This window comes from Acyrthosiphon pisum, chromosome A2, assembly GCF_005508785.2.
Source record: "Acyrthosiphon pisum isolate AL4f chromosome A2, pea_aphid_22Mar2018_4r6ur, whole genome shotgun sequence".
In the NCBI taxonomy this organism is placed as follows: domain Eukaryota; kingdom Metazoa; phylum Arthropoda; class Insecta; order Hemiptera; family Aphididae; genus Acyrthosiphon; species Acyrthosiphon pisum.
In genome coordinates, this window is record NC_042495.1 from 85,491,215 (window position 1) to 85,506,869 (window position 15,655).

A 15,655-nucleotide genomic window follows, 5' to 3' on the forward strand; every position below is an offset into this window, starting at 1 on the left:
GCACAGATAATGTTGTTACCTAAAAGTTTGATAATAGGTCAATTCACTCTAAAATCAAAAATAACAGTACCCTATTGAAACTAGCAAACGTACATTTGCTATAATGTACGTGTGTAAGACGGAGACAACACATGCGGGTGCGACGTCCTCTTAATATTTAATTTTAACGACGAGGTCATTTAAATTGTCTAATCCTCCAGATACTCCAAATAATACAATTATACAATGAGGTTTTTTATTTATTGAGCTCAAGCCCGGTAACTCTGCCCATGAGCTGTTTCTTTTGTTTGTAGGGAAGTTGGACAATAAGGTTTTATTAAACTGCAAAAGTGGGTTATAATTTTCCGTCGTGTTTACCCGCTCCACGTCGCGTGTGACACGAGTATGTCTTTGTTGTCCGGCATCAGCTTGATGAGAGCTGAACATGATCCGCTTCCCAAGACTCGGTTACTGATGTCTGACGGATACAAAGCTATGGATAAGTCGCCCAAGTCGTCCAGGGCGTTTAACCAGCTATAAAAATGTATAATTAACATATATACCTATGGAATTTGCAACACATATAAGTATATAACGAAATAATTTTAAAATGACTGTGTGATGTTTAATATGAACTATGTGAACAATTTCACATAACCTTACTATCTCGGTTATATGTCATAAGCAGTGGCGCCCAAGATATATTTTTCAGGTGTAGCAAGAAATAATTTTACCCACTCACCCACCCCCTCACATACTCAAAATTACATTATTTTATACATTTCATCATATTTTAATAGTAAATATTAAAGTATAAACCAATATAATCTGTGATTAACAATGGACATATTTCAAGTTAATTATTTTATGTTATTATACCCACCCACTCGTTATTTTCAAGGTGTAGCGACCGCTAAACCTAGTAATAGGGATGAGCGCCACTGGTCATAAGCACCAAAATTAATATTTTATATACCTAAGTTGTTATTTAAAAATTTTTTTATAAAAAATTTTAAATAAATATAATAAAAATTAATAAATTATAATCTTAATAAATTAGTCGATTTTTTCAATCTTATAAAAAATTGTCAATACTCAATACATTTTTAAAATATAATATATATAGTTCTAAATTTAATATCTATTAACCGTGGCCGACAGGTATCCTAGGATTTTGGCGCTTTCGTACGATACAACTTTTTTTTTCCTTATAACATTTTGGCGCTTATATCTTCCACCGACTATATCATAATAATATACTTATTATAAATTATAACGTATGAAAATAACAATAAACTCACTATAAATCGTCCCAAGTCAAATCGGGCGTACTGGGTGACTTGCCTCGCATGTATCCGTCGTACAACCCATCAAGTTGTTTGTAATACAGTCCAACCTATATAATATTATTTTATACCAAAATAATCGTTTGATAATGTAAGACAAATCGAAAGCTGATTGTAAAAATTAATAACATAGGTACCTGGTACCAATAAGGGTCAGACTCGTTTAATTTCGATTTAATCCAATTTTTATTAGTCGTCATGTAATCTTTTAGTTGTTGACAGACGTTCGGCCGATCGGTGCAATAGCCCTTAGCCGTATTGAACCAATAGCTGTATATGAGATCAGCGGTTAACGTTCCTTCCAAATACCCGGCACCATAAGCTTGATCTTCGTCTTTGGCTTTTTGTGAAGTCCTGATCTCCAAATAAGCCCATCTAAAATGTTGTTTCAATTAAATCACAAAAATATATTAACCAAAAATTTGAATCGATATACCTATCGATATAGATACCTACTCTAATTTATTTAAATATAAATTACTCATTTGTATTATTATTAAAACGAGACTCCTGAATCCTAAAATAAATTATATATTATAGGTATGTATGTGAAACTCAGTGTTTATATATATTCTGTCAAACTATAGGTGTAAGCTGCAAATGATATGAGTGATTTACTTTTTCTTTAAAAGTGTAACTTTCCTTTTTCTAATGAATGAGACAACGACTTAAATACTTATCCATTTCCACCAAAAAATATTTTTTTGTTTTACATTATGTACTTAAACGAATTCGTTATTCTTATGACTTGTGTCGTTCCAATTGAGACTAAATCAAACCTTGCTTACACGTAAAAATAATATTACTTAACAAGCGCCTATATAGACTTCTTCGACCTCTACTAAATAAAAATGTTAAATTAATACCAGAACTAAACTAACATTGCACAACACGTTACTAAAACCAGTCTGGTTCTAATCTTTATTGCAACAATAGATAGGTATATACAATATACATTATTTAAAAAATAATGTTGCAGCACCCCCTATAAGCTAAGTTTAGCTGAGGGCACGTTTTTATCATTAGAGTATATTAACATTGAAAATATGTTTAATATTAATTATTTAACAATCATAGACAAATAAAATAATATACCTATAATACATAATACATAATATATAATACAACATTTTATTTGTCTATGAACAAAACAGAATAAATAAAATTGTAATAAGTGTTAATATATTAACAAAAAAAAAAAAATGATAAATAATCTTAATCATGTTTATAAGACTAATATTACTACTAGGATAAATATTGATGTTTTACATATTTCTTAATTACAAATACATTTTTTTATATTAGGTTTAAGGCTTCGACGACTGAGGTCATTTGCCTGTAAGGTTGGTAGGGTTGGTACGATCGATTAAGAACACATGTATGTGTGCCATGTGGCAAGGTTTCTGTGCACTACGAACCTGGGTGGACACCCATCCGAGATCTAGTGGTAGCGACAGTTGCTCACTCTCAACCACGTCACGTGATTGATTTCAGCAACTGCGCCGCGCCTAGCCACAATACATTTTTAAAATCATTTATATTGATATTTAGTGACCGACATAATTTCAAACCCGTATATATAATACTTATACTTTTTTGACCAAATTCTTTATTAAGATTTGGTAAAAGTATATTATTATTTTGTTTATATCTGGTGTTATGCTCGTGGGGTCTAATAGAGTGATTGAATTTTTATGTTTATGTACAACAATAATAGAACTGATAAATTATAAATACATTTTAATTGTTTAACTTTAATAACATTATAAATCAATGTGATTTTCCCACTTAAATCTGTAATCAATAATTATCCCAAGGTATTTTATTTCATCAACCTTTTCAAGTATACTACATTTAGGAGCACACGTTGTACTCAAATTACGATTACATTGTAACGAATGAACTATAAGATATTTTTATCAAGCAGTTAGATGTTCAAAACAGATATATTTTGATTTGATTAAATTCAATTTAAATTTATTTTTTCAAAACCAAGCGTGAATATATTCTAATATATACTATAGTATTTAATATTTTATTGGCTGATTCGTATAATATATCAACTATTGATTCAGATACTAAAATAGCTGTATTATCAGCAAAGCTAATAACTCAACACTTGAATTAATATTTAGTTTTAAAAGGTCATTTATAAAAATAATAAATAATAATTAATAAAGGACCCAATACAGTGCCTTGCGGTATTCCACATGATACATTTAGATGATCACTAGATAAAGCATCACATTGAACTCTTTGAGTTCTACCACTCAAAAAATATCTAAAAATATTTAGTGTTAGGTACTCCACGTATTCCAGAATAGTTCATGATTTACAAAATCAAATGCTTTATCTAGAACCAAAAAAATACCCATTACCTTTAAATTATTATCCATATTTTTTCTAATGAAGTTATCAACTCTAAATATAGCGTCGTTTGTAGACAAACCAGTTCTAAAGCCAAACTGTAATTTAGAAAAAAAGGATTTTTTGGTTCTATATATAGCATATAATTCTAGTGTATAGAGACTAGAGAAACATCCGCAAAATATTGGTCCGCTACAATTCCTCTCGGCGCTTATATAAACAACTAAATTCCATAATATTATAACTAATTAACTACTCGTCCAAAATTCTTATGTATCAAAATACTCAGAACAATTAAAAAATATTCTGCTACGGGATTTTTGGGGCATACTTATTATGGTCCCGTTTTTTCATAATATAATGTTTGTCATATTAATTTTCATTATCAGGCCTCGTAAGTTCATGCATTTGCATATCAATCTTGAAAAGTTGTATTTGACGTTAGATGATATGGAAATCCATTTCAAGGTACAGTGGTTAAGTATGTGAAGTTTTATTTTGCATATTTTTGCATATTTAGGGTTTTTTTTTTATTACCTAAGTGGCATATTTATGCGTTTTTCTATTTAATTGGGTATATTATTTAAAATTTAGATATTCCTGTTTACATTATTATATTAACGTGCATTTTCTTATTGAAATACTATGTTAAAGCCAACATTTTATGAAAAATGCAATCATTTATTTTTCGTGCATTATATTATTATGTAATTGTATTTATGTAATTTAAAAACGTTTAGTTTATTAAAATATAAAAGAATGCTGACTACATTGTTTAGCAAGAAATCTTGATAATATGTTAAATGTAAAAGAAAAAACATTCATAAAATGAAAAAATATATTACATTTTTCATCAGAATTCAAAAAAAAGCACACAATTTTGGATCCAATAAGAATCAATAAAATCAAAAGAAAATATTTTCCAATGTAGCTTTGCCATGCAATCTATTGTTATCAGCTAATGTTCCAGAAACATTTTTACATTCATCAAAGCCATTTTTAAGTAGCTATTGCTATTCGATATTTATTTAAAACGATTATGAAAAATTACTAAAATCGTTATTTATTAAAGTTGTTTGTTGTCTACTGCAATGTATATACGTACCCTGTACTGTTGATTCTGTCTATAAATTTGCCTTTACCGATAATTATCTCTTTGTCTTTAACACTGTAGTGTTTAGGCTGTATAGTTATTCGATTGTTGTCCGTTTTCACCGCTAGCAGCGTTTGGTTTTTTTGGGTGGCCGAACACTGTAACGCCCAAACAAACAACAATGAAAGAAGTATACATCTTATTGACAACATTGTTCTACTGATACTAAACAAATGCGTTGTGAATTAGAAATTAACGAGTCGCGTAATAGCCAATGACTTTTGATCCATTTGATAATTAAATTAGTTTTATAAAGGTACATATATATAAATATGTATAATGTCTTTAGATAAGATATTGGGAGCATGTTACATAAGTTGTTCCAATTTTAATATTGTAAAATAAATAGCTAATAGCTATTAAATCATTTCTAAAATAAAACAAAACAAAAAAGAAGAAAACATTATTTTTTAAATTACTACCTAATTTGATAATATCAAAATAATTATTCTATAATGGTAAAATCATGTGCGAATAAATAATATGTTTTATAGGTACAATAAGCGAAACAAATTTTAAAAAATGTATTAAGTTGTAAAAAAAACAAACTACATTTTTTTATTGGATCCACAAAGACTAATTCAAAATTAATGGAAGGTGTTTAAACATTTTTAAAAATCAATACATAGTTTTTGTATAGGTATTAGGTACATACAATCTTTATTCATTTACCTAAGCATATGCTAAATCCCCTCAACATAAATTTTAGCCCCCCATCATAATTCCTAGTCCTGTCAACGGTAACTGCATTTTTAAAGTTTAATTTAAAATATAATTTTATTTTTTTTTATATCTTAGAAAATATATTTATTTATTTTTTGGTTATCAAACTATATTATTATTGTATGTAATGACCCTGTTTAAGACGTATCATGTCGTGTTGTTTTTACAACATAAATACTACTTAGAAGTTGTCAATAAACTAAACACAAAAATTATAGTCTTACCAGCTGCATTAGGGGCTTTTTGCTAAAATAGAATCAGTTTTTATACTATCTTTGTCCTTCCAAGTACAACGGTTATGTACTTATGTGTTTCCGTCTGGTAGTTGGTACTCGGATCATTAATTTTTTTATTATTTGTTATATTATACGTATATACGTTTTATTATATGTACATGTTACTCACAGTGTATAATAATAAATTAATATTATATTTTAATATTGAATGTTATTTGAGGGACGAGTTCGGGGGGTGTGGATGGCGGTGCCCCCCAAATGTTTTACTTATTTTAAATATGTTAGGGCTGAAGCCCCCCACCCCAACTTTAAGGTCTAGTTACGCCCATGTAACCTAAGTCCGTTGATTGTGTGTAGGTGTGTACTATCAATTATCACTGATTATAAATACTAGGATTATTGCAATATTGTATTTATTAGTACATTATTACTTACCTATTTGATTATTAAGGTAGATACCTTGATAAAGTATTAATTGCAAAAAAATATTTTGATAAGTACCTAATATTATAATGAAATTTTAATTCTACGTTAGTCCTAATTATTTAATGCATTATATAATGCACAATGGACTACTGTTAATTATTATTATTGGTTGCTTATAATTAAAAATAATAATATTTAATTTAAAAAACATCGGAGTTCAATCTGCTGTATAGTATGTTACAAGTAGGTGATTAATAGATTATGTTAAATTTGAATTCAATGATATATGTATAATATATTAATATCATTATTCATTGTATACGAAAAACGATATTGAGTGGAGACGGTTTGTCAGCCTAGGATATTTTATATTGTTATAGGTAGCCGGTTAAGTTGAATTATTATTATTTGTCTATTATCATATATGTATATAATAATATACTTTAAAAATTTCAAAACCTGACGAATAATATTTTTTAAGTATAACACAAAATTGAAATTGTTCTTCTTCGTTTAAATATCAAATTTCATCCAAATTAAAATAAAAAATGTGTTTTTATTTTTTTAGATTTTTTGGTTTTCGAACCTTACATGTTTATAAAAAAAGCTGTTCCTATATAATTTTAATATTTTTCAGCTACTATTGTAACAATATATCTGCAGTAGCCTCGTAGTAAATGTTCATGGTTTTTAACCCAACAAATATCATTTTATTGACATTTATAGAAAAAAAAATTTTAAAAAATTGGAAACCTGAAAATAATTGAAATTTTCTTCTGCCTATAAATAGCTTAAAAAGTGCCAAAATATTTTGAAAATTTCACTGTGTATAGAAAATGGTAATTTAAAAATTCCGGGGCCATTTCATTTATCTACGGTACGGGTTTTTTAGAGTTAGCTGGTACACCAAATAACAAAATCGATTTTTTAGAAAACTAGTTTTAACGTGATCCACCCCCCCCCCCCCCGTGTCTATGTCCATGGCTGACTGTACTGATATACATGATTTTACAGATTATGTGTTCTTTAACTATATAAACACAGATTCTGCAATGTTTCTCCAGAAATTTTCTCCTTTGATTTCACGAACAACGTGCTTGTGAAAGTTTACACTCTAAATTACTAAACTTACTGCTAACTAAAATTTATACAAGCTGTTTCAAAATAAATTTTCCGTGTATGCGATAAACAATAAAACGGCGACTGAACGACCTGTATATGTAAAAAAATAAATAAAATGAATTTGACTCAGTTGTTTGGAATATTCAACATCAAACTCACCGCATCGGGTAATTTCACAATACCTGTCATTTATTGAATACCTTTACTTACGATAAATTGTTATAGTTTTTGACTGCAATATCAAAATCAGGCTCATTTGTTTTAAATGAAAATGAAAAAATGAAAAATCATGAATTATTCAATTTTATTTTATACACTTATTTATTATTTAATGACATGATTATTATAGGTATATTACTGTTAATTAATAATACCATTTTCTTCATATTTTATATCCTTAAAATATATATTTTTCGATTGTACATAATTCTCATGTGTAGATCAAACATTCAAACAGCATCTGCTCTCTGGCTTCAAATTACCTGCAGCAGAATACCAGAATATTTTTCGGACACACCGCACACCTTTACAAGATTATAGGTTCCCGTTTTACACAGTTAAATACTTAAATCACGATGTTCTAAAATGCAAACTAGAGTGACTGGACTCAGAACCCACTCCTTAAAAAACCACATATTCCCCTAAAATATAATTATTCATTCACAGATTTAAAACTGCTTTTCATCAATCGATGGTGTGAATTAGTGGTCGATAGCAATAACCTTAACTATCTCCTAAGCTGCTGTAGGGAAATATTTTAGCTCTAGTTTTGCCATTGCCACCGATGCAACTTGGGTTTGAAACTCCAACAGTCAGGTAATCCGATGTGGCTGACGTTGGCAAAGCGTGATTTGCTCCAACAGAACTCTCCGAGACGTCCTCCGGTACCCCAAGTCGGTCCAGAGACGGCCAAAAATCTCAGCTTCTTGAAAGTCATATGGCTCGTTACTTTGGCGTCTATGGCGCCCTTGTTCGAATAGCCAAGTGCCTCAAACGGGTACACGCCGTCCTTGTCATTTAAATCATCCCTGCAAAACCCGACGAAAATCTCAGTTAGATACAAATACAACATGGGTATATAGAATATATATTTATAGATACTAATTAATGGTTTTTTTCACAGTATAATTATAGCATATGCAGCCAAGGTATGAACATTTTAAAAATTGTTAAGTGTTTAAACTTGTTTCAAAATTGGACCTCTCGAGTAGCCCTAGATAATATATTTGACTTTAAATTTAATAACAGGTCAATTCACTCTAATATTGAAATAAAAGAGTAAACCGGATTTTTCTTTACGTATGTACAATTTTCTATGTTATGCGTTAGTAAGTTGTAAGATGGAAACAACTATTGTATTTTAGTGAGTGGTGACGCTTAATGGTATAAGTGTACCACGTTAAAAATGTAACAATAATATTTAATTAATAATGCCGTAATAACTGTCGGGACATGGGATATAATCAGTGCTCGAATTGGGGGGTGCGCAGGGGGGCGGAGCTCCCTTACTATTTTTTATTTTTTTTTGCGTACCCCTACTATTTTTTTTTACTTGGACGGGGGGACGGTGCAAACTAATGTCCGAAATAATTTTTAATAAAATGTGAATTTCAATTGATGTCAATTATATAACAAGTTTTACTATTTTTCATATCAGAATTATTTTTGATATTAGTTATTATTAATTAATTATAATATCAGCCTGTGTTTTGCCTATATAGTCAGTAGTTCACAGATCATAGATCATATACAAGTATATTATCTAAGGAACACATACTGATGTGTGCTAGTATTATTTTAAATCGTGTTCGAATGAAATGTTATCAGTTTCAGTTATGGTTATCATTTATCGGTGTTTTTGAATTTTTAAATTTTTAAATTTTTTTATACCTATCAAAATATATGGTCTCTTTTAAATCAAAAACAATAATTATTAATTTTGTTATCTATTTCGTATATTGTATAAACAGGTAGATTATTATTAATTTTTTTTTCTACTGCAACAATGTAAGATGTATAGATATAAGATATTGCTGTCAAAATATATTATACCTATTTGGAATTCAAAATGTATTGCTGAAAAGTGGTATTCAAAATATATGTAGATAAGGCAGGAGCTTGGGAGGAGGGGGCAAGGCCCCCACGGGTCTGTGTTGAGTAAATGCGCCATTGGAACGCAGTTTTTAAATCGTTAGATTGAGCCCCTCTACTTAATTTTTCCCAATTCGAGTACTGGATATAATGTTAGATTTTTGGCTGAGATAATAATAAATAGAAATCTATTTCGATACTTCGATAAATGGAAAAAATACAATTTTTCATGATACAGAAATATAAGATGGCATTAATTATTCGTTTTGCTGATTTATGATATTCTATATGTTTTATTTTGCGATACTTGTGTTTTTTAATTATATTCAATATATTTTGTTATTTTTTTTTCTTAATCGTTTACTGTTTTAATTACGTTTAAATAATAATGTAATCGTTTTTTTTCATGTATAAGTGTGTAACGATATAAATATGAATTATTATAAAATTCGCAAACCATGAAAAAACTATATTAAAATTAGGCAATACATATTATATTGCTGAAGGTGATATCTAAAAGCGTGCCTTGAGCAACGTGTTGACATATAGTATGTAATAAACGTGCCTAGTGAGTAAAATCATCAATATGTATTTAAAAAGTATAATATAATATATAAATTATAAATATTATATACTATGTACAGCGGGGAATTGTGCCCCACCTTTTACAAAATTCTTGCGGATTCTCTTGCCTGCAATAGTTATAAATTTACAAGATAAAGTTCCATAATATTATACATGCAGTCCTGTTATATGTATGATAGGTTCAATTGGTGCGTTTCTTGCAGGGAAAAGATCACACTTTCACCAGAAAATCAATAACATTCCGTTGGAAAAATATAGTTTAATGGTTATACTTAAAAGAGGTGTTAATAGACCATTTTCTTTTGGAAGTAAAGAAATGGAGTATACACCGCTGTCAAACAAACGCTAGTGTTATAATATTATTATACATTGCAAAAAATAACATAACAAACAACCTGCGTGAAACTAGCACTACAAAATTGGCACAACAATCTAAAACCATTTTAACAAACTATTCTCAGATTTGTTGGACGTTGTTGAACAATTGTTGGAATTTGTTGGAAGCTACATTAAAAGTTATTCAATTTCAACGTCCAACAAGTCCGAGAAGAGTTTGTTGGAATGGTTTTTAGATTGTTGTGCCAACGTTGAAGTGCTAATTTCACGTAGGTAACAAACAACGGTTATGATTTTGTACGGGTTTAAAGGAAAAGTGTCGTTACAGGTCTAGTTGACCCCCACAAAAAAAGTATTCCCCTCCTGGCACTCAGATTTAGTTGACGCCCACCACTTACATCTCTCGTGTTTTCGATGTTCTAATCATTTGTTATAAAATGTATATACTGTAGATAAAAAAGGTACAAAAATTATATACGTTAATCATATAAATCGGCCTTTAATCACTCAACAGTAAACCACAAATATAACTTTGTGGATCCTATAAGTTGAATTCACACACAGAATGTTGAGAGAATGTGGGGAAGTGCTAAATGGGACAACTATAAGAGGGTCTAAGAGAAACTCCTTAGATTCTTATTTGGCAGCGTTTATGTGGTGAAGTAAATTAAACAGTCGAGATCCGTATAATGAAATGCTGAAGGACATCATACCAGAATTTTGGCCACCTGCATAATTTATGAATGATGTATTTGTTTGTATAAATGCATAATTTTTTCACTTTTTACGATTTATTTATTCATGTATATTGTATACCTAATTTATCTATTTTTATTTTGACCACCTGAATTTTTAGTTTAAATGTATAATCTCTTAATGTAGTATGATAAATGCTTAAGAGGATGTCAGCGCACTATTTGTTTTCTCTCTTTAGCCCACGCGCAACATAGACAAAACGCTTTACACAGAATCATTTTATCTATTTTTTTAAAGTAATCTTAAAGTAAGATCACACATTACAAAAAGGATAGTGAATAATAATTTAGAAGGAATGACATAACGATTTTCTTTTTATTGTTATTTTACTTGGTATCCAACTTTTAAAATAAACAAAAAAATTTTGTAAATTTAAATGATGCTTAAATTGTTTTGAAACAATATTTAGACAAATCGACATGCCATTCCCTCAAAATTGTTATTCTCTATCTTTTTTGGGATTTTACTCTAAGATTATTTAAAACCATAGAAAAAACGATTCTGCGCAAATGCGTTTTGTCTATGTTACGTATGGGTCAATGAGATAAAACAAAAAGGGCGTTTTCATCCTCTACCTTTTTTATAAATTTTAGGAAAGGCGGGCGTCAACCAAACCTGAGTGGTGAGGGAATACTTTCTTGGCGGGGGTCAACTAGACCAGTACCAAAGTGTCTTTAAAAGAAGAGCCAGCTAAAATATTTCAGACGACACGAACATCGGAACATGAATACCAGACTGCCGGTCTGTATGCGCGGCCGCTATGTGGGCCGGATGGGTGAACGTCACTATACGACTGTGATGGTCATGTCGTTACTCGTCAGTCGCGTTGCGGCGGCGTTCCGTATTGTGCTAAGACTCGGTATAAAAAAATAACCGTGTCACGTTGTACATAAGATAGCTATAATAGCCTATAGGCATACCCACATACAACATGTAGTCATCGTTAAGCTCCAAAGCGAAACCGTGCTTGTTTACCTGGACGAAATGGCGTTTGCAGCCGAATACGGAGGAACACAAGACTCACATCTGGACTCTGGATCGTTTCTGAAATCGTTGGAACGCATCAGGTGCATCATGCTCGGCACGTCCGTCACACCAACATGGTCCCTGGCCAATATACGAGCCCGGGGAGTGTCTTTGTACGAAAACCTATTTTCATACAAGAAAAAAGAAAAATGCATACAAATATAATATTATATTATATCATAGGCATGCGTGCGGGTGATGCAGCAACATAACATATGCCGTATAAAAAATATGCAATTTATAAAAACGAACACTATAAATCCGATTATATAAAAAATTATAAATTTGTTTACAAACGGTGTGAAAACTGTTGGTTCCAAACAAACGCGAAGGCCCGCGGACGTTGAATCGAGGGGCCCCGATAGTATTATGAATATTGGATATTGAATATTATTATATAGTACACCATTATAATTGATAATACTATTATCAAAAATGTCTAATATAAAGAAAATCAATTACACAATTTGAATCGAATTAAAAATATTAAGTTGTGTATTAGTAATATATAGTAATATATAAATAATTACTATAACCATGTAGTTAACTTAAATGTGTATTTTAAATAAGGTATAGGTACTTTTAAAATAATATAATATTTTGCATTACCTATAATTACTTTTTTTTTATCATTTTATGAAATTACATTTTTGGGGCCCCTCCTGAATAAATGATCCATGGTCCTTTAAGTACCAGGCCGACATTGGTCCCAAAATACATCTCAATGACTCAAAATTACGCAAGTTGTTGAGTATTGTAAATCCTGTACCTAACCTGCATTGAATCTTTACGTTACACGCTAATTTACACATACATGTATTATGTATATGTATTTATATACTATATAAAACATGTTTATAAACTGTGGTGAATTTCAGCACCCCCCCCCCCCCCCCGGGCATATGGTTTGACATGTATACCTACATCGTTGCAGCAATCGCCCCAGATCATGTCCATATATCTTACCAATTTCCGTATTGCTTCACCATATCGTCTTGACCGCTCGCCTCGGATATCGTAGGTAAGAATGGCACGTTGTAGCTCGCCCAGTACGTCTGGTTCAGAAACGATTCGGTCACGTCACGCGTCTCGACCAGTCCGGGAATTTGTTCGAGCATGAAGAGCAGCCCTCTTCTAGGCAGTTTGCGACCTGGCCGAAACAGCGAGTAATTGATCACCAGCCACTGGTTGTTGTACGTACCACTGTTGTATTTCTTGAACAACTTCGTCCAGGCTAATCCATCGGAAGCCAGCCGATTAGCCACCATCGCCCGAACGAAAACCATCACCTTCATCATCATTTATAACAGTATAATAATGTAAGAATTTTTTTTTTTAGTGCATAATTTTCGATATTTATCCGCGGCATTTATGGCGTTTAAGGGCGTTTCTGTTATTTTATTACGATTTAAAATTATACTACATATTTTAGTATTCAGAACATAGCGTCATGAATATTTTGTAGTATTGGGCTCGTCTTTTATTTTAAATCATATTTCTTAACTGATCGGTAAAATAAAATTTAAAAACAAACTAAAAATACTAATTTTTATTTTTAACAGGCAATTTGTCTTATGACAATTTTTAAGCACACACTTGTATTAAAAACAAAAACTTATTTGTTTTTTAAATGTTAATAACAATTTTTTTGGTAGATTCTGGTAGTACTTATTTTTCTAAAAATGTTGATTGTGAAATCACACCCTTGGGTACCGCTACCTTGACACCTTGTATAAGATTAAGAATATAAATTCTAATAACAATTTTCTCATTAATTTTGATATAAAACTGATGCATAATTATTAATTCCACATGCGTTACAAATAATCTATAGTTATGTTATTAGTTATTAATAATATGTATATACAAAAGCGTTTGTCTATATTACAGCGGTCGTGATTTTATGTAGTTTACACTACCTATGGGGTATGTAGTATATACTACATAGTATAGCGAATATACATAGTATGTAGCGAATCATGTTTTTCAGAAGCAATTGCTTCTGGTTTCTGGGGGGTGGTGGTGGGCCATAACCTCATAAAGCCAACATGCACGATCAGTCTTTGAACTTAATTTTGGGTGATATCTCACCTCCCTATTTGAGCTTATGAGTATCGTACACATCAATTGGAGTAGGGTGTGGAAGGTCATAATAATATGTTGGCTTCCATATGATTTAAAGTTCGCTACGCCACTGGTAGTATATACTATATAGTACCCATATATCTAGTACATTAATGCAGTTCGAGCTGATTTGTATTATGTATTTAAATATTGTGTAGTCAATATTTATATACCATGATTTGTTACGGATCTGTTTGAATATAAAATAATATGTTTGTTATTTGAATTGTTTGTACGTTTTTAGCATGAATTTCATGAACTTATTCAAAATACTTAAATACATGTTATATTTTACTATGCGTGATTTTGGAAGTGGAAGAATTTAAATTGTAGGTACATTAATTTTGAGACCTTATATCAAGGATGGCGAACCTATGTCACGCGTGAATCAATAAATTCGTTTATCGCGTTTACGTACAAACGTAGGTACAATAGAACAGTCGACAGTCGTCAACAGATAGTTTCGGATGCTTTACGCTACGACTAAAAAAAAAAAAGTCTGCAAAGTTTCTGACACGCGAGGCAAATAAAATCTAACCATACATTTTGATTTGACACGCTGTTATCAAAAGGTTCGCCATCCCAATTCGATTACCAGCTATAGATAACGAAAATCGTTAACCCTGTACCTATAGTGTATAGTGTATACAACCTACACATACAGAGTGTATCTTATCTCAATGTACGCGAAAGTTTTTAACGATTTTAGATCGATGACATAGAATTTCGTTAAAACGAAAAAAGACGTGTTTATTTATTTTTAACGGGTAATTAGTAAAATCAACTTTATTTTTTCAAATGGTAACCTCTATATTTTTAATGGATTATGATAAAGCTTTTCTTTCTGAAAATTTTGATAGTCAAATCATCAATTTTGGTTCTCTAGTTTATTAACTATATTCCCCTAAGTTAAATAAAATATGCATCAATATTTTTAATTGTAATATTTGGTATACCAAGGTTTAATTTACAAGAGCTAAATAGTTTTTTCTTATAACTACCTTTTTATACACTTAAGTAGTTTAATCGGTAATCTAATGACACTCAATAATGTAACAATTGTAAATTTGTAAATGGTATTCGATTGTTGACATTAATGTTTTAGGTATGTATGGGGCTTAAAAAAATGGTGGACCTACCTAATGAAAAAAGTGCAATGTTTTGTGATGCTCTTCTCGTAGTGGCATAAACTTGAAATTTGAACTATATAGGTTCCTTATATTGGTAGGTATCGCATATGCAAAGTATGAATTTAAGAGTTAAAATTCATTACCCTTCATATATTTTAATTTTGGACATTTACATTTTATTTTATACTTTTCCTATCAAAAATTCCTGTCATACTTTTCTTACATTAGCATTATTTTGGATTCTTTATGAGGTGG

At 30.4% G+C, this 15,655-nt stretch overlaps 2 protein-coding genes across 2 annotated transcripts in view; both read right to left on the reverse strand.

Moving 5' to 3' along the window:
* Positions 1 to 5,021, reverse strand: part of LOC100165900 (putative phospholipase B-like 2) — an 11,602-nt gene extending 6,581 nt beyond the window's left edge. Inside the window, exons 1-4 of the mRNA XM_001948827.5 lie at positions 4,798 to 5,021; positions 1,463 to 1,700; positions 1,281 to 1,375; positions 358 to 513 (exon numbers count right to left, since the gene is read on the reverse strand). Of these exons, the coding sequence (XP_001948862.1) occupies positions 358 to 513; positions 1,281 to 1,375; positions 1,463 to 1,700; positions 4,798 to 4,997 (689 nt within the window). The 5' untranslated portion in view covers positions 4,998 to 5,021. The remainder of the gene's footprint in view (positions 1 to 357; positions 514 to 1,280; positions 1,376 to 1,462; positions 1,701 to 4,797) is intronic.
* A 2,675-nt stretch (positions 5,022 to 7,696) lies between these two features.
* LOC100163861 (putative phospholipase B-like 2) overlaps positions 7,697 to 15,655 on the reverse strand; it is a 13,355-nt gene continuing 5,396 nt past the window's right edge. Inside the window, exons 6-8 of the mRNA XM_016805045.2 lie at positions 13,113 to 13,435; positions 12,096 to 12,269; positions 7,697 to 8,380 (exon numbers count right to left, since the gene is read on the reverse strand). Of these exons, the coding sequence (XP_016660534.1) occupies positions 8,116 to 8,380; positions 12,096 to 12,269; positions 13,113 to 13,435 (762 nt within the window). The 3' untranslated portion in view covers positions 7,697 to 8,115. The remainder of the gene's footprint in view (positions 8,381 to 12,095; positions 12,270 to 13,112; positions 13,436 to 15,655) is intronic.